At 32.3% G+C, this 20,443-nt stretch overlaps 1 protein-coding gene across 1 annotated transcript; it reads right to left on the reverse strand.

Moving 5' to 3' along the window:
• Window positions 1–653: 653 nt before the first annotated feature.
• Window positions 654–12,366, reverse strand: LOC132734737 (polyribonucleotide 5'-hydroxyl-kinase Clp1-like; the record flags this gene model as incomplete). The annotated part of the gene is given in 11 exon segments (XM_060721583.1): window positions 654–1,667; window positions 2,317–2,410; window positions 3,145–3,225; window positions 3,722–3,860; window positions 4,875–4,975; window positions 6,009–6,098; window positions 6,711–6,909; window positions 8,308–8,421; window positions 9,326–9,451; window positions 11,743–11,856; window positions 12,289–12,366. Coding segments are annotated over 11 exon segments (1,248 nt in total), but the record flags the coding sequence as incomplete, so codon positions are not given.
• Window positions 12,367–20,443: the final 8,077 nt, after the last annotated feature.

The following is a 20,443-nucleotide window of genomic DNA, read 5'->3' on the forward strand; positions in this document are numbered from 1 at the left end:
TTACATGTGAAGGACATAATACAAACGCCTTGATAATTTAATAAGGAGACAAACAATTTCTGGCGTAAACTTAGAAATATATTTATATCAAAGTGCGCATGCATAAGATGTTTTTTCCCGGAAGTTTGTAAAAACTAAGGCCCGGCATGATAGTTATGCCGAAATGAAATATAAGTAATTAGTTGTTATAATGAAAAGATGATGAAATGGAATGATATAGGAATGATATGGGATAATGGAGTGTATATCGGACTGTAAACAGACAAATACAAGAGATATATATACAAATACAAGGACAAAATGATACATAAAAACGATATTCAAAAACACGAATATCGACCACATGACGTCAGAGATGACAAGAGTCAAACTAGGTATAACTTTTCACTACAAGTGATTTGATCATTTAAATGACATAAAAGTAAAACATCAAGTAATTTTCAAAACTTTTATTTAATTTTTAATTATATATTTTTTGTTTTATGATGACCTTTTTCATGGCCTGAACATAGCAACATAATTAATTTGTTTACACATTTACCATTTTAAAGTGCATTGATGAGCTAACCAATTAAAAAGTAGGGATAGGTCAGCCAATAAATCTATACTATCTAAGATTTATACAGTTGGTTGTTTTATTTTAGATAATTTCATACCGATATTGCATAACGTACTATGTACAGATTCACATTTCAACTGCTTGGGGCAAAAGGGTTGTAACTTCATCTTTATGTCATATGGGTGACAACCCTTTTGCACTAAGCCCTCGATTTTTCCCCTTACGCAGCTGGGAGAGAGAGAGCCATTAGCCCCTGCAACCAGTATACATCCAGACTAGCCTGATCAGTCTGACCATGTTCTTTACTGTTGGATGACTTCAAATTTTCATTTAAATATCCCTAAAACTTAAATTACACAATTCAAAAATGTTCTTACAAGAAATTCAGTAGATTATATCACAAAACCTGTAAGATAACAGGTAAAAATAAAAATTCATGATCACATACATGATATAAAAATAAAGTTATTAAATCTGCATTCATGTTCTTCAGTTTTATCAATTATATATTCATTTAATTTAAGAAAAGTTTTGCAGTTAAAATAATTTCCCTATCTTGTTTTGATTTTCAATTCAACTTTCACAATTGTATGCATAAAATCTTATTTTTTTTCTCTAACTTTTGTATTACAGAGAATGATATAATCATGTATTCTTTTTATACTGTCTTATACATTTAACCGGACATCAATCAGTATACTTGTAGATGCCGGACTTACTTCTGCATTTAAACTAAAAACAGCTGTACAATCTTTTAATACATATGGCTTCATATGGCTTATATATTTCAGCATAGAACACATCATCCTCTCTAGTCAATTTTCCTTATCACACTCTTAACACTATAGTCTCTAAACCACTGACTGTTTAGCACCATTTACATTTTTCTATGTTCCAGTCTCCATGACCGGCATGTTTGATTCCTCAACACTCATTTTACTGCTTGTTTGTTTTTATTCCAAGGAAACTATGAGACAGTATTGACACAGATAATTTTTATTGAATGTCCATAAATTGTATATCAGTCTGTAATAAGATATGTTTAGGTAAAGGATGAGGTGCAGGTGATAAAACTGTAAATGAAAGCTTCTCTGGATGAAACTCAGTACTGTAAATATACAAACAAAGATACCAATACAAAAACACTATACATACACATGAAATACAATAATTGCTTTGTTTTATTTTTCGATCGGTTAGAAAGAAACAGTGTTATTGTGACATCCATAGGACAGTAGTCTGGAGCAAAAAATTAGGTCCCCAAAAGAAGTTTGATCAAACAAATATGGTGTCTTGCAAACTTAACTGTATTTTGAATTGTAATAGCTGGCAAGTCCCTTCATGAAATATGTCAGACAAAAATGAGCATCAAATTGGAAGCAAAAACCTTCTATAAGTTAAAATTTCTTTATATGAAAGGATTCAAGATTCTTTTATGGATTCAAACCAAATCATAAAGCTAAGTGATTTAAATTCATTAAACTTTATCACTTGGCCAGGAAGACTACAGCTGTACTTTGCAATTAAATAAAATATTTAAATGGTTTTCAAAAGGTAAGTACATGTATTTAGAAATGTCATTGCAAATTACAAAAAAAAATGAATGAAAAGAAAGCAAAATTACTCATTAATGCTGAGTTACAGGTGTGATTTCATTTTCATTATCTATGACAGCAAGTTATTAATCAGTTTAAAGTGAACTTAGCTATTGTCTGTAATAATTATAAATGATATTAATAAGTTAAGCATATACTTACAAAACAACAAATCCTATGATGTTAGTTTCTAAAATATTGTCTTCTGTAGAATCTGCACAACTTATACTATATACATGATGTAAAAGACTGGTTCCTGAAATTATAATATTTAAGATTCAGACTGTGCCTCATGATCCAATAAGTTAATGATTATCATTATACTGTAAAGAAATATGTAATGTACAAGCCTAGTAGGGGCGTCCGTGGCCGAGTGGTTAAGGTCGTTGACTTAAAATCACTTGCCCCTCACCGCTTGAGGAAGCTATCCAGCTAGCTTACGGAACGTCGGTGGTTCTACTCAGGTGCCCGTTCGTGCCTGAAATATGCATGGAAGGGCACCTGAGGTCTTCCTCCACCAGTAAAGCTGGAACGTCGCGATATGACCTATACTGTGTCGATGTGACGTAAAACCCAAAAACAAACAAACAAGCCTAGTAATTCAATGCATCATTCTTATCCTTAGACTGATTCCTGCAAAATTATAAATAAAAAAACAACTTTTTATGTGATGACAGACTGATAGATTACACAAATCTACACAATATTGTATAAGTTTTTATCTTACACAAATAACAACACACTGTATATATGATGGCTATCAACTAATAAATGGGATTCTTTATAATAAAAGTTAATGAGAAACAAAGTTGTTTGCATACCAAATGATGTGAATGGTCATTACCATCAAACTCAGAATGAAACCTAACAAACAATACAAGATAAAATATGTACACCTTTATTTCGCACAGATTATTCATTTGAAGCTTCACAAAACAGCTTCACAATATATGTACTTGTTTTGTATAAAAGAATAAAGAAGCTACATACCAGGTGTTAGGGGGACTAGTTTAGTCTTGTTGTCCTGGGATTTCATTCCCAATGGTAGACAGGAATCTGGCAATGCTGGAGCTATAAATTACATATAAATGTATCAGACACAAGGATAGGTATTTATCATCAAATCTAGTTTTATCAATTGACAATATATATTTAAAATTTAGAGCAAATTACACCAATTTCATACTTTTTTTTTATAATCCTCTGATTAACTTGTTTACTAAGAACTATTAGACCTACAAATTGTATATTTGAGTTTTAACAAGTGTGTTACGTGTTTTTTGTTGTTGTTTTTTACAACGGTTTGGTCCAAAATGTGTTTTCATTAATTTAGGAGGATAAATGGAAAAGCAAGAATTTGTGAGAATTGCAAGTATTATATTATAATGCAAGAATGTATTTGTTAATACTGATCAATATTCTAGATAATGTATGCAGCAAGAGTAAAGAAATTATATAAACAGTTACTGACAAAATACAAAAATGTACTCTGAAAAAAATCTCAACATAAATGTAAATGTAAAATTATTGTCAAAAAATTAAAAACCATTCTGAATAATTTGTTTACCTCCAATTTTATATATCTTTATATCAACACAATTCACTTCAAAAGTGTGAGGAAAAAGTGAGTTTTTGAGTCCATAGAAGTATTCTCGAACTTTAGCATCCCTCGACTCGGATCTTGATGTCTGATTTCTTTCTACAACCTTAATTAAATATATCAAATTTAAAATGATGAGCATGAAGAAAATGAAATAAAAAGATAGCATATTTCCAAGTTTAGAGAATTTCTTGAATAAGTTAGATTCTATTTTACACAGTTAACAGAAATATTAATCTGTTTCATAAATCAGTAATCGTATCACATAGATTTACTATATGCAGCGGACCTTCAAGGGTAGGGTGGCCTAATGGTTAAGGTGTCTGCCTCTCATCCCAGGGATCATGGGTTCGAGCCCTACTTGCGTCATGGCCATGTTTCTTCATATGACACCAGTACTGGTTGGTTCCAGGAAGTGGACTCAGGTGATTAATAAAAGCTGCAAGAACTTGTTTCGCTATCAAACTTAAATAAACATGTTTCAACCAACCAAACTAGAAATATGGCTTCAAACTTTATGCAAGGAGAAACCAATAATGCCCTTCCATGCATTACTTCAGATATACCATGGAACATCGTTAACAACCAAGCAACATACTAGCTTAAAAGCTTCCTCACATGTAATTACTTTAAGATTCTGGTAGAATTATAACAGAGTGGCAACTGTGAAGTCATCAAGGCAAACCACTTGGCCACATAACCCTCATTTTCATTTGCCAGTTGTGTTTTTGCCAACCTAAATTATTACTTTTAGAGTCAGAATTCCGGCTACAAGACTGATACTGAAGTAGGTTCTAATAAGATGCAAAATAGAAATAAGAAATGATGCTAAAAATGAATTATGCTGTATCAATCTTTCCACCATTTCTAACCTCTCTTTTATGCAACACACTTCAAAATTATTTTCTAACAAATTGACACTATGCTGTTTATGTTCAGTATTCATGTGAGTTAGATAACAGAGACATGATGATTTTATAATAAAACTCTTTTAAAAATCAACCATAGTATAATGGAAACAAGTCAATTTTACCTTTCTTTAAATATTGTATAAGATATAGCTTTATACATTTTATACACAGCTTTGTAGTTACTTAGTAAATATTCCAACAGAACTTACCCCTCCTGATTTAGGTAGTAGAATGATTTTAACGAAGTCTGGCATATCCCTCTTTAGTTCACTATATAATCTTTCCTGATCCATAACAGCTATCACATCAACTACAAAATAAACATTCTTCTATTATCATAAATAAGACATACGTGTTTTTGTTTTGTTTTGGGTTTTACCTCACATCGACACAGTATAGGTCATATCGCTACGTTCCAGCTTTACTGGTTGAGGAAGACCTCAGGTGCCCTTCCGTGCATTATTTCAGGCACAAACGGGCACCTGAGTAGAACCACCGACATTCTGTAAGCTAGCTGGATAGGTTCCTCACATGAAAGAATCCAAGGTCCCTGACGGGATTCGAACCCACAGCGGTGAGGGGCAAGTGGTTTGAAGTCAATGACCTTAACCACTTGGCCATGGACGCCCCAGACATACATGTATGGGGCCTCCTTGACTTAGTGATTTCAAATGATTTGAACCTCACTGCTGCTTGTTCAAATCAGGGATTACCTATCACTAAAAAAGCAGGAAAGTCACCACATGACCTATACATTGTCTGTATGACTTACACTCAATAAAAAGAAATAAATATATCAGACAGGATCTATCCACATATACATTTACATGTAGACACCCTAATCATACCGAAGTTAAAATTAAAAATATGATAAATAGATGTATTTTGATAAGCATATAATGTAAATCAACTTACCTGTCAGATATTTTCTGTTTACAATTAAGTCAAGAAAAAAAATGTTTTCAAAATTTAATATGAATTATAGAAAGACAGCTGTTATATTGTAAGTCATTAATCAGGTGTCATAAATCTATGCCCATTTCTATCCTGTTTTAATTATCATCATTTTGATAACTAGTTACTACAAATTAGCAAAAAGAAAACAAGCTCCAATGTACTTAAATAAAATTATTGCCATGACCTTTTCATTATTAATTTTTTTTTTTTTTTTACAATTTTTGCAGAATTCATCCTCATCAAATCAAACATTCTTTCTGTGATTTACATTCTACAACACAGATGTACCAGGTATCCTTAATTCAATAGCAGAAATAGATCTTATTCAGAGATATTTTGTATTTAAAATTGAAATTCATAACAGAAAAGTTTGATTACAACATTACCTTCAAATGAGCCGGCAGCATGCTTGAGTGAATCATACCCTGAACCTCTTACCCAACCACCAGTGTTTACAATAACTCCACTATGATTCACTGTAAATAGAAAGTGTATATCTAAATATACTGGCACCAATAATCAAGTTCTTCTGCTATTCAGTACATGTCAGGCCATCCCATATCTACGGTATGTATCCTGACCACATTCTCGACTTATGGCAGATTAATTATTCCAGCTCTTAAAAATTTAATTCTTTTTACATATACAAAAGACACAATCATGTAATTCCAAATTGAAAGTTGGGTAAGTGCAGTTATGTTTATGATCTTAAAAAAAAATAATGATAAAAAATACAGATTTTTTTATTTCTATTTCTGAATAATTGTGAAGTATATTTTTAACCAAATCCATTTTAAGAGATGTAGTAAAAATAAAATATCATATAGTATCTTTCAAATATACATGTATATATAGACCTCGACATACCTTTAATTTCATTTCCTACAGGGTACAAATACTTTCTTTGTAAATCTTACAGAATATGAAACAAACAAAAAATTGTAAGGACTTTCGTTTCCTACATAAACAATTATTTTGATACTATTTGTTCAATGTAAAAAAAGATGCATCATATCACTGTGTTAACAATTTTCTATGTCTTTTACATAGCATTTACTTTGTTAATCTAGCTGTGTTTTTTCTCCTACCTTTTTTAAATTCATCACATTTCATATTCATTACATCAGCTATTCGAGAAACCAGTAAGTTATACAATGTGAGATTTTTAGATGGTGTAGTATGACCGAAATGGAACACTAGTGGTGCACTCTGGGTAAATCCTTCCTCAATATCAGCTGGTCTTTCAACAACATATGCTCCCATTGTACCTGGTATAGATACCTGACCCTGGAAATAAAATAAAACCACTTTAGTTATCTTTGAAAATGCAAAAAGTGTTTATCTTATAAAACTTTGAAAATTTTATATTACTAGTATATTGAATTAAATATATCTGAACTGCCAACTATTGCATTACAATGTGACACATGTGCAGGGATTTTCTGGCCCATTCTGATGACTGATATTGGGTTATGTTCTTAATGCCTTAATTTCAAGGACAAAATTATTGTCATAATGTTGTAATCAAACTTTTCTGTTATGAATTTAAATTTTAAATACAAAATATCAAGAAACCAAAAATAAAATAAGTAAAATTATTGTCATTTTGTTACATTTTACTGCACTGAGCCATTGAAAATTGTCAACTTGCACTCCAAATTGTAATCTGTGCTTATGAGTGAAAAAAGGAGTTTAATTAACCAAATATTTTATTTCTTTGTCTTATCTGATATGTACAATATGTTGTCAGTTTTCCCCAATTTGTCTAAAACATTGTAAAAATTCCCAGTTCTGAGTGTTGGGTTGACTCCTGTGCTGAGAAAAAACCTTGATGTACAATGTACCTCTATAAACCTTTTTTAACAGGTGCATCTGATTACTAAGTGTAAGCAACAATCTGGTGTTACAAAGTTAGATTATCAAGGTTAGAATTAAAGACATTGACAACAAAGCAGATAACAACAGTCATTTGATGACCAATCATTCTGAAAAGCTGGATCTTTACATATGAAATTTGATCTCCTGTGCTTACAACTGCTCTTTCAAGATAGAGGCGGTGTAAGGGGGCGAATGATTTTGTAATTAATTAAAGTGTCTGCCTCAAAACCAAAAGATCGGAGGTTCAAGCCTACTGGGGACACATCCATTTTTCTACACAGGACACAACTGGTTAATTCCAGGAAGTAGGCTCTGAGTGATTAAAAAAAAACTGTTATGTTTTCTTCACAATTTAGCTAAAATCAACTACATTGTACATGTATCATAGTATGATTGTTTAAACTTACTTTATTCTTGATTATTGATATCTTACAGACACCTACTGTGACCTAATGTGTCCCGATACAAGTCATCAACTAGCCAAATGTAGTGACCAGTGTCAGCCAAATGTAATAATTCTCTATCTTGGATGGAAACCAAGTGGCCCAAGGATGAACCAACTAACTGACAAACCAATGTCAGCATAAACTAAATCTTCAAAGAGTAGTAAAAATGTGCTTAAATACACAAACAGAGCTAGGTAGTTGCAATATCCTACTGTCAATATAATTTCAAACAAAACAATGTTATATAAAATACTTTAAATAAATATATAATTACTTCAAAATATCATATAAAAGATGCTTACCTTTTATATTCAAACTAACTAGATGTACATAAAATTTCATAGTAATAAAGAAATCTCACCTGTCCTACATCAAGGTCAACAAATACTGGTGCTCTGCCCATTCTAACACCATAGTTCAACAACATATTACATAATGTAGTTTTGCCAACATCAGAAGGTCCAACAACCAAAAGCTGAAATATATAGTACATTACAATCAAGTAACCATTCTCAGGAGCATATATATGTAATTCATATGTTATATGGACAAGATCCCTTTCAGACAACTGCCTGCTCATATATTCTGACAAATTTGTCTGGGATTTACATCAATATGATTATGTATCAAAGACAGAAAAATGGTTTCAGGTTGAAGAGATGTCATTTGAACATTTTCATAGAAACTAAATGGCAAGTATCTTATCCAGTAAGTTTACTGTATAAGGAATGCTTTCTCAACAACTTCTCTACAACACATCATTGTAAAAGGAGGAGAATAATACCCACAAATATACACACAAACTGATTTATACAGTTTTCATTTTTTTAAAGTTTAAACACATGCATACTACCTATGTCTAAACCTTACTGGAACTTTGGCAAAGTGTGAATTTAGAATTTGTGTGAAAAGGTAATACTGGAATAGGATCCATACTGCATGTGGTCTCTATTTGACCCTATTTACGGTAGTTAAGTTTATACTTATTTATTCTAGTTTGATTGTGTTGGAAGCTATAAGCTAACTGAAACACTCCTGAATCTATTCCTGGAACCAAACAGTACTTAACAATGAGTGTAAAGTTTCTTAGTCACAGAAACAACAGCTTGCCCCTGACGAGGTTTGAACCCACACGGCCCGCAATCTTTAGATTACTAGTCAGACTTGGTTAACCACTTGGCTATGCCTCTATTGTATACTATTTGAATTAAATGCAACATTTGAAGTCTGAAATATTAATAATTTTTCTACACAAATTCAACCACAGAACTTGTTATCAAAGAATCATATAACAAGATGCAATGATAGGTTAAAGTTTAATTGAAAATCAGCACATAGAAACATAGATTATATAGTTTTGTAAATCTATTATCACTAACCCGTGGACCTCTAGTTTCGTCCTTCTCTGATTTCTCTCTCATCTGTTCTAGTGCTACATGTGCGTTCAGGTACACAACCATTGGTGTCTCCTTGGATATATAAGCTACCTCAGTGCGACCTGTCAGGTAAGCTTTGTTAAAGAAATCAATAAAACATATGCGAGAACCATTCACTTATGTTAATTCAACAACTTTAGTATTTGCATATTATCATGCTCATTATGACGTTCTACTAACGTCGTTACACAGGCATATTATTCTTATTTTCTCTCTGATTTTACTTACAGTATTATTTTTGGAACATTCTGACATAAACTATATAAACATCATTATGCCATAGTTAGCACATTCAATTAAACATTTGTTCAAGCAAAAAAAGAACTTAATACTGCCATATAACATGTTATAAACAAACCTCTCTTAATAATTATTCATTTGAAATAATAAATTTGGTAGTAAGCTTATTAGTTAATAGCCATTTTATGGCAATGGATTTAAAAATTTGTTTAACACAAGCCAGATTTTAACCCTAAGCTGGCAAGCAAAGACTGATCCTAACCATGCAAGTTGATGCAACCAATGCTGACTAAGATACGCCTGCACATCAAGGCAGTCTGCACGAAAAAAAAATTATGGTCATAGACATTCCGGCTTTGTCCATCGAAATATCATATAGCCCCTAGCATGAAAATTCTAACAAAAGTTGTGGCCAACTTGCGTAAATCTGGAGAAAATAATGCAAAATGATATCACTTAATTACTGTATTCCTAGAAATGTGCTCGGATACAATATTTCGCGTTTTTCACAACGTCGGCATTTTCGCGGAGATAAACTTTTGCGGATTGTAGTTACAGCGAATTCCGCGAATATTAAGTCGCTACGGCCTAAATTAAAGCTTTTTTAGGCTACGATATAAACCTACATGTATTTGATGTAAAAAAGTGATATTAAAATAAAAATATTCCCGGTCTCCACCCCTGTATATGCGTATGCAGTATAGCTTATTTTCCATTTATGAATGTCACATTAATAATTCAGCAATTCGAGCAATTCATGATTGACCTTAAAATCTATATATAAGTGTATTTCTTAAAGGTAGCAGAAAATATCCCCTTTTTTGTTGTTTTCTTATATTAATTTTTTTGTTGTTGTTTTTTTTTCGGTCCAGACTAACGGTTATGTTGTGCTACTTTAACAATATTGGACTGTACATCGCTTTCATTATAACAACATAACAGCTGTTTATCAATGTAGCACTTGATCGCTATTGTACTTTAAACAAAGGATTACACCTACTCCAATCAAATAAAATCATAGTCATTCAATGAACGCAAACTGTAAATGCTTTTTTACGCCGTGACAAGCAAATAACGTGAATAAGCATGATAATAAGTAATAATTGGACATTTAAAAAAAATGTTATGTGGATGATAGGTATATTGAAGCAAGCTTAAACATGAGGTGGTTTAGTAAGGAGATGAACTTTACATAATTGTTTACACATTTCTATAGAACTTGTGTTTCTATGTTATTGTGTAAGTAGATTATAATAAATATTCTAAACGTTTAAGTTTTTATTTGGTTGAAGCCAGAAATGTTCGCGGATTTGTTATCAGTGACATATTCGCGGCTATAAAGATTCGCGTAATCATGCCTACCGCGAAAAGCGCTAACTTAAAAAGCGCGAAATCTTTTCTAGGAATACAGTAACATTTATTTCTGCTATTCTTAGACAGGGTGTACAGTTGACTTAAACTCAAGGATCAAATGATTAAATTTAGCCCATGACGTCATAGCTTATCCGAAAAAAAAATTAATATGTATATCCCTCTTGGTCATTATAAATACAACGGGTGTAAATGATGCTATATATTATTTAATTTGGAAAATTTCGTCCCAATACCTTGAAAAAAAAATCAGCATTTCCCTAAGCCATTGCATATGTATTTTTTCCGGATCTCAAAACATTGCTAGACTGTTGGACTACGCTCCCTACATTTTATGCTAGCCAGAACAGAACTTTACTAGAATGGGGCTTGGGCTTTGCCTATTTTTCGCAGACTGTCATGGTCTTACTATTCAGTCAGTACATTCATGTATTTTGATACTGTCCCTAGAAATGAGGATTTGCTGTATCCAAATTGAAAGATGGACATGTCCATTAAAGATATCTAGCATGGTTTAAAGTCACAATAATGTGTTTACTGAAACAAGTAAACAAAATAACTAAATTCAATAAACAACATGAAAAGTCTCATGTATTTTGGTGAACGTATTTAATAACTCACAACTGATGATTTTTGTAAATATTAGGGATGTAATCACAGAATCAAATATTCAATTCAATCAACCAAGACAATATTTATTTGTTAATATTTATAAAATAAATAAATAAGAATTTTTTAAAAAAGGATATTTTGATTTGGCAGCTATGCCATGAAAATACAGCAACTTTTGAGCCAGCATTGAAGGAATATTTTCGCCCAGAAGTCAGTTCACTGCCAAATATCTCTGCCTTGCCATTGATTAACTACAAAAATACAACAAAGCACATTTCAAAAGAAAGTTTACTTACATTTATGACCAGCTACTAACATTATATAGTCATATGTACCTGAAGAACGTTTTTAAAACAAAGCGTCAATGAATGACAATTGATCAAATATAAAATGACTTAAACATTTAAAAACATGAGCATAAACTAAAGAAAAGATAATGTGCTGAACATAACTGTTCTAACCTTGTATATAATATACAAAACTTATGAGACCATATCTTGAACATGTTTGTATTAGAGATCATGTCTAGAACATATTTTATAGATGACACACTACTAATATAAGCAGGTATAATTTTGATAAGTATGCTGGTATTTCTAGATGGTATTAAAGTATTGCAGCACAGATAGAAGGTATAATGTATATCGGTAATACCGGGTACCTATGCTAAATTCACTCTTTACCTCCAATTGAACAGTTGATCCAGATTCTACTTCAAACCTCAGCTCAGACTCTTTATCTAGCTGGAACTCCTCTACTCTCTGAAATATAACATATGAATTATTAATAACAAGAACCGTTTGAACCGGGTGATGCTCCCCGAGAAGGTTCTGGACACAGGAAAGTATAAAAAAAATGAAGTTATGTCCCGAGTAAAATTCAAAGTGTAAAAATGAACAAAAGGCAATAACTCCAAAATTAGACTAGGCTTTATTTAGGTTCTTTAAGCATTGCAGTTCTATCTAATTATATCTAGCTACCTACAAAGTTTCATGTTGATATCTCTAATAGTTTTAAAGTTATGTCCCGGACAAAATTCAAAAAGTAAAAATAAACAAGGGCAATAACTTCAAATAAGGCAAGGCAGAGTAATGATTCTTAAGCACTGCACTTCCACCCAATGAGACCTATCTATCTACAAAGTTTCATGTTGATATCTCTTATAATTTTAGAGTAATGTCCTGGACAAAGTTCAAAGTATCAAAATGAACAAACGGCAATAACTCCAAAAGTGGGCAAGACAGTGTTACAGTTCTTGTGCACTGCAAACCTACTCAATGAGATCTATCTACCTACAAAGTTTCATGTTGATACCTCTTATAGTTTAGAGTTATGTCCTGGACGAAGTTCAAAGTGAGAAAATAAACAAAGGGGGATAAATAAAAAAGTAGGCAAGGCAGAGTTACGGTTCTTGTTCACTGCACACCTACTCAATGAGATCTATCTACCTACAAAGTTTTATGTTGATACCTCTTATAGTTTTACAGTTATGTCCTGGACAAAGTTCAAAGTGTAAAAATAAACAAAGGGGGATAATTCAAAAATTAGGCAAGGCAGAGTTACGGTTCTTGTGCAATGCACACCTATTCAATGAGATCTATCTACCTACAAAGTTTCATGTTGATACCACTTATAGTTTTAAAGTTATGTCCCAGACAAAGTTCAAAGTGTAAAATTAACAAAGGGGGATAATTCAAAAATAAGGCAAGGCAGAGTTACGGTTCTTGTGCACTGCACACGTACTCATTAAGATCTATCTACCTACAAAGTTTCATGTTGATACCTCTTATACATTTAGAGTTATGTCCCGGACAAAGTTCAAAGTGTAAAAATAAACAAAGGAGAAAATTCAAAAATTAGGCAAGGCAGAGTTACGGTTCTTGTTCACTGCACACCTACTTAATGAGATCTATCTACCTTCAAAGTTACATGTTGATACCTATTATAGTTTTACAGTTATGTCCTGGACAAAGTTAAAAGTGTAAAATAAACAAAGGGGGATAATTCAAAAATAAGGCAAGGCAGAGTTACGGTTCTTGTGCACTGCACACCTACTCAATGAGATCTATCTACCTACAAAGTTTTATGTTGATACCTCTTATACTTTTAGAGTTATGTCCCGGACAAAGTTCAAAGTGTAAAAATAAACAAAGGGGAATAATTAAAAAATTAGACAAGGCAGAGTTACGGTTCTTGTGCACTGCACACCTACTCAATGAGATCTATCTACCTACAAAGTTTCATGTTGATACCTCTCACGGTAGGGAATCACGTGACTTTTACGGTTACGCGTACAGACAATATGGCGGCCTAAAAACCTCGCTTCACATGCGTTTTTCAGGTAATTCTTTATTATATCCCTTTTACTTACATACGAGACCTGTTGCAACCTACGCGGAATAAAGAATTGTTGCCGCCTATACCTTAGTTTCCACCCCTGTGCTCATAGCTTTTACAAACACTCAAAAATTCAACAGAAATTTTCAATGTGAACAATTATATTTCGGGTAACATTCACGCAAAATTTGTATTTTTTATGAATTTGTTTAAACTACGTCGAGTTAGCAAAGAGAAAATGTTCATAGAATTTCTTTATTTGAAAATGTAAATATTAGGCATGTTAAATGTTGACTGGTCATTTTCTATTCCAATACATGAGAGAAAAATGATTTGGGTAACTCCCACGCGTATTTTTATTGTTGATAACTCCCACGCACTATTTTATGGGAAAGCAATATCTATGCAGGTTATAGCCTAGATATTGATTGAACAAAATCATGATGCATTTAGCATCAAACTTTCATAGAATTTTGAATAATATTAAAAGTACCGCAAATAGGTCCTTGATAGAAGTAACCCAGCAGGCACATCAACGGTGAACAACGTTGAAGTATGGTCAGATTTCAATATTGAAATAACGTTAGACTTATGTGCAAATTCGAATGTTTAAAAAACGTTGAAGTTCAACATTGGCACAACGTTGAAGTTTCAATGTCATTTCAACATACTTTAATTCTAATATAAAGCAAAGTACTGTAACAGAGTTTAACAAAAAAATCAAGACACTATTAAATACTTCAGCTATTTTATTTCAAAACTACAGTTCAAGTGTTCAAGTTCAAACGATTTAAGAAGTCCTTTTAGTTTAACAATTAAGCTACCATCTGTTCCAATCTACCACTAGTACTTCTTCTAGAGCTCTCTGGGTATGTCTTAAGTGTTTCATGATGGTGTTTGAATACTTCTACTGCTTCTGCGAATAAAATAAGAAGTTACTAGTTAAAATTGACTTGGTCAATCTCAAATTATAATATATAATTAATCAACTTAGTGATTTGTTTTATCTTAAAATGCTTATCTTCTAAGATTTACATAATAAAAAAGCATAGAAATTAAGATACAGCTGAAGTTTCATATTGACATTAAATTATGTACAAAAAACAACAAAAACAGTCTGACCTATGATTGGTAAGAAAAACTGCTCCCATCAGTTACGTCAGCATTTTCCCAAGAACAGTGCTTTCAATGTTAAATTTATGGTATAGAAGCTACAGCTGTAATACTCTAAATTTCAGCCAGGACCAGGATCTAGAATATAAAATAGACTTATTATTCCCTATAAATCCACGGCAATTAAACTTAAAATTTAACACTCATCTTTATTATTTAACCTCAAACAGTTTAACCAATAATTGTTTTGATAATGCAATGGATTTAATGTATTTTTCAAACTAATTCACATTTAATTTTACTATCACTAAGTTATAAAATTAATACAGCTAAATTGACGAATCGTCTTGGGGCGTTAATTATATGGGGCGATCAACACTTCATCTGCTTATAGGTTACAATAATATGATAAATAAATTTCAAAAAGGCATGGCTTGTAAAATCATAAATTGCCAAGGACATTAATAACTTCGCGTAAGGCCTACCAAACCCAAATCATTCAATTAGGTCGCGTTTTGATACAAAAATCTAAAATATTAGAAGGAGGTTTTATTAGTAAAATTACAGTTGTCATTTTTCATATTTTGCAGATATGGAAGGTTCCATCTCGGATATTGTTTGTGATAAATGTGGGAAACATTTCATTCACGGATAGGTCTCAAATATTGACCACATGAACAGTCTACACGGCACAGGACCTTATAAATGTTGTGGTAAAACATTTTATAGCCCTCCAAATCGGAAACGTTACGGGTTTTACTGTTGATATTAAGATGACATTCAAACATAAGTCCTCTTGATTTTATTACCTAGTTTGTAAAATAAAAGACCCATTCTAATATTCTTTAGGTTGTTTTCTTTTATGCTTTAGATTAAAAAATAACACAACATAATAATGTTAAATACAGAAACTAATTTGAAAAAAGTTGGTTACATAAAAGACTAAGTGATAAAATGACTTGAATGTCTTTAAAATCTTAACATAAAATGCCATACCTGTCACGTTTTGATTTGCCACAACATTTACAAGGTCCTGTGCCGAGTAGCCAGTTTATGTGGTCATTAAGACAAATGTTGTCCAACATTATCCACAAACAATATCCGAACTGGAACCGTCCATATCTGCAAACTATGAAAAATGACAACTGTAATTGTGCTTTAACTGAAATCGACCTCTTTCTTATATTTGAGACTTGTATTTTAATTTCTGCGATTAATTCATCTATATCGAAACTTCATTTAATATATTCACGTGAGTATATATTTTGCTTTCCATAGGGGCTTTATTCTATCCAGGACCTTTTGGCGGTATTTTTAATATTATTCAAAATTCTTTGAATAATTAAGGCTAAATGCATCAATCATGATTTTGTTTAATCAATATCTAGGCTATAACCTGCATAGATATTGCTTTCCCATAAAATATTGCGTGGGAGTTATCAACAATAAAAGTACGTGTGGGAGTTACCCAAATCATTTTTCTCTCATGTATTGGAATTGAAAATGACCAGTCAACATTTAACATGCCTAATATTTACATTATCAAATAAAGAAATTCTATGAACATTATCTCTTTGCTAACTCGACGTAGTTTAATCAAAGTCATAAAAAATACAAATTTTGCGTGAATGTTACCCGAAATATAATTGTTCACATTGAAAATTTCTGTTGAATTTTTGAGTGTTTGTAAAAGCTATGAGCACAGGGGTGGAAACTAAGGTATAGGCGGCAACAATTCTTTATTCCGCGTAGGCTGCAACAGGTCTCGTATGTAAGTAAAAGGGATATAATAAAGAATTACCTGAAAAACACATGTGAAGCGAGGTTTTTAGGCCGCCATATTGTCTGTACGCGTAACCGTAAAAGTCACGTGATTCCCTACCGTGACCTCTTGTTGTTTCAAAGTTATGTCCCGGACAAGAAAAGGGGACGGACGGACGGAAAGACGGACGGACAAGGCGGCGACTATATGCTCCCCCGAAATTTTTGCGGGGAGCATAATAAAATATATATATACACACATTTATCAAAATTATGATAAGCAGCATATTTATGCATAATTATTTCAAAGTCCATCCATGAATGACAAAACTTTGTACAAAAGAAGACCATCAAATGTCACTTACAAGTGTGACCTTCACCTTTTGACAAGACACAAATACAGGGCTCATCCGGAAGGGCGATTCAGGCGAAAACTTCGCCGTGTATATTCCAATTTCGCTCTTCCGATTGATCAAAGAGAAGTCAACATCGCCGATAAAATCTTAATTCCCAAAAAGTAATTACTTAGCGATGTAAAGAGCAGAGATTGTATCCGCCCATATGACGACCGCTAATTATCATTATCCAATCAGAGCGTCGCTTTATACTACCCTTCTACCTGTAAGCGAAGCGATAGACCGCCTACTCTAAACAGTAAATAATGAAGAGCATCGGCCCGAAACGGTATAATTGTGTGATAGTTTTGCGAGTTTAATACGGGATTTGGCGATAAATTATAAATTGTTTTTTTCCCCCAATTATCTAACACGTGCAATCTTCCCTAATTGATATACACGATGCACTTCGATGGTGGGTTTTTAACCCGAGTAAAGGCGATGTGCAATGGATTTTCACGGCTATCACAAAAACTGTTAGTCAATTAAAAATAATCAATTTCATTAATGATCAGCGACCAGATTAAAAACTTAATGCATAGTTTTTGAATGATTTTCAGTCTGTTAACATCAATTTTTACTGTAAAATTGTTATGTCGCTCACGTCATGGCTACAAGGCGAAATGGCGAACCAGAGCAGTAAGAAAGTTACTGATTCTGATAGTTACACCTACGCGAAAATTTAAGAAAGCCAATTCGCAAAAAATCTTGTGATTGGTATGTTGTAAGACAGTTTGGGGTGTTTGGGCATTGTTCTCTTTGTAGAAGTGGCCAAATTTGACACAGTTTACGCATGTGGGCAAGACATCCCGGCTTTAACTACATATCGTCGTATATCATGTAACGTGTATATAACAACAACATTTGTCTGGAAAGAAGTGTTCTTATTGTTTCAAAATAAATTCGTAAATATGACGCTCAGATTAAGATTTATCAATATTGTAAATTTAAAAAGCATTCTATTTATATTATAAAGTATTACCGAATTTTAACATTTCATGAAAATAAAGGGAGGTAATAAGAAATTAATTTTCTACAATTTCTCAGTCAAATTTTTCAATAAGAAATGAATGTATGTAATTTTAGTGATCAATATAATGTGCACAAATGTTGCAGTACATTTTTTACATATTCTTTGATGTTTGAAAAATTGTTTTATAAGCATAATTATATGGCATATAATGTGACATTACAACATTCTGGACTTTTGGAGAGAAATTTCTGTTACCAGAACAGATATTATTAATCAATATCCAATGTGACATCATCTTCTTTTTAAAGGTGAGGAAAGTAAAAGTAAAAATATGAAAAATTGATTTTACTCATCATATCTTTTTCTTACACATTTTATCAACAAATGTACATGAAAATATATAAACACATATTTAGAGAAAGCTTATAAATAGCTGAATCAATAGAATATCAAAAATAATTTTTTTATATTCATATTTGCAGCTCAAAAACATTTAGATGCCATTGCCCGTGATCTAATACTAAATAATTAATCTACTTTTAATTAATAAACTGGAGAAAATATTATAAGTGATTTGTTAATTGTTTGTTTATATTAAATTAAAGGATCGTATAGCCAGCATGTTTAATGCATACAACATTGGGTTGTTTCCCTTCTTCCCTAATTTTCGCGAGGTCGTCACTTCTCCCTAAAATTTCCCCCCAGGATGAGCCCTGAAATATCATCATGTCTTACACATTTATACCAAATTATTTCACAATCCATCCAGGAATGGCAGAATTGTTGACCAGACACAACCATCAAATGACTTTTATGAATGAATTCCAATCATGACTTTGGAATACAAGTGTGACCTTGACCTTTGAGGTTGAGGATCTGATTCATTCTAGCGACATGTTGTCATTATGTGGAAACATTTAAAATTTTAACAAGACAAAAAGCACAATGGCAAATTGCGATTTTAATTTAAATTACTGTTATAAATAAATATCAGGAAAAAGACTAAATTGTAAGCTTTAATTTGCTGTAGTTTTGTGAATTTTTTGCAGAATCATGAAAGGGTCTGTTGAGGGCTGTAGCGCTCTTAGATATGACATATGTATAAGTTAATCTGACATCACATTAAAATCACAGTGGATTTTCTTTTTTTCAATTTTCAAAAAATCTGTGGCTTTCTGAAGGGTAAAAATATATCGCATAAATCAGACAAGGTGAAAATCAAATTTCAACAAAACAGAATTTCAATTCAATTTAACATGCATGGTAACAAAAGCAGAGGCTATCTGGGACAGCGTTTCTGTCTTTTAGCTGATATAAGTCAGCTGCTGTTAAGTCATGGTTCTGGTGAAGAATGTGCACAGGGCATTTAAGGGGAAAAAATATTAGCTTTTTAGGGGAAAATATACCTATTTTGGGTTTGGGGAAACAGCCCTTATTCGTCTTGTAAAAATACAAGGAAAAAATCACTGGAGGTGTTCTGATTGAAACTGGAGAAGCGGTGCATGAAATATCGAATGACAACTTAAAAATGAAAATTGTAAATAATAATGAACCAATTTTTTTTCATCAGATACTTCATTACTGGGAAGTCAAAAGCCGTGAATTGAGCCCGGGCTTTTGGCTACCCGGCTATTGACTACTGGTCGGGACTATCAACCAGACACTTTTTGAACATTTTTCCGTACAGATTTATAGTTTTTAACCTGGAGAACAACAAAGTTGACACAGTTCAACTAGGTTCTTCTCCTAACTAACAAACTAAGTTTGTTTATTTCTGATTGTACAGACATTTATATCTGAGGCTTGTCAAGACGGGTATCAAAATTACCTAAATTGTCTTCACTACAGTACCATGTGTCCTGACAGATATGTACATGACAGGATTTAATTGCAAGAAAAAAGCTTGGGGTATTTTGAATTTTGATTTCTAACATGATATACAATATTTCGGCAACAAATGCTGAAGTTTTGGATTTTCTATTCTTTAATCTGCAATGATAATAGCTGGTATATGAGGTTCATGCTTTGCTTTCTTGACCCCCAAATCTCAATGTCAAAACATTCTTGAAATAGACCATTAAAATATTACCAATTTACGGAGGTTGAAATAAATACTTACTTTAATTTACTTAATTTTTAGAGAAACATACATTTACTGTTGATAAAAAAGTGACTGACAACCACTGAACAAAAGAAATTACTAAATTAAGCATTTTTGGGGCCGTCCGGGTTTGGTGGTTGTCCGGTTTAGGTGGGCCC

Source organism: Ruditapes philippinarum, unplaced genomic scaffold (genome assembly GCF_026571515.1).
Source record: "Ruditapes philippinarum isolate M1 unplaced genomic scaffold, ASM2657151v2 ctg10632_1_1_1_1, whole genome shotgun sequence".
NCBI classification, from domain to species: domain Eukaryota; kingdom Metazoa; phylum Mollusca; class Bivalvia; order Venerida; family Veneridae; genus Ruditapes; species Ruditapes philippinarum.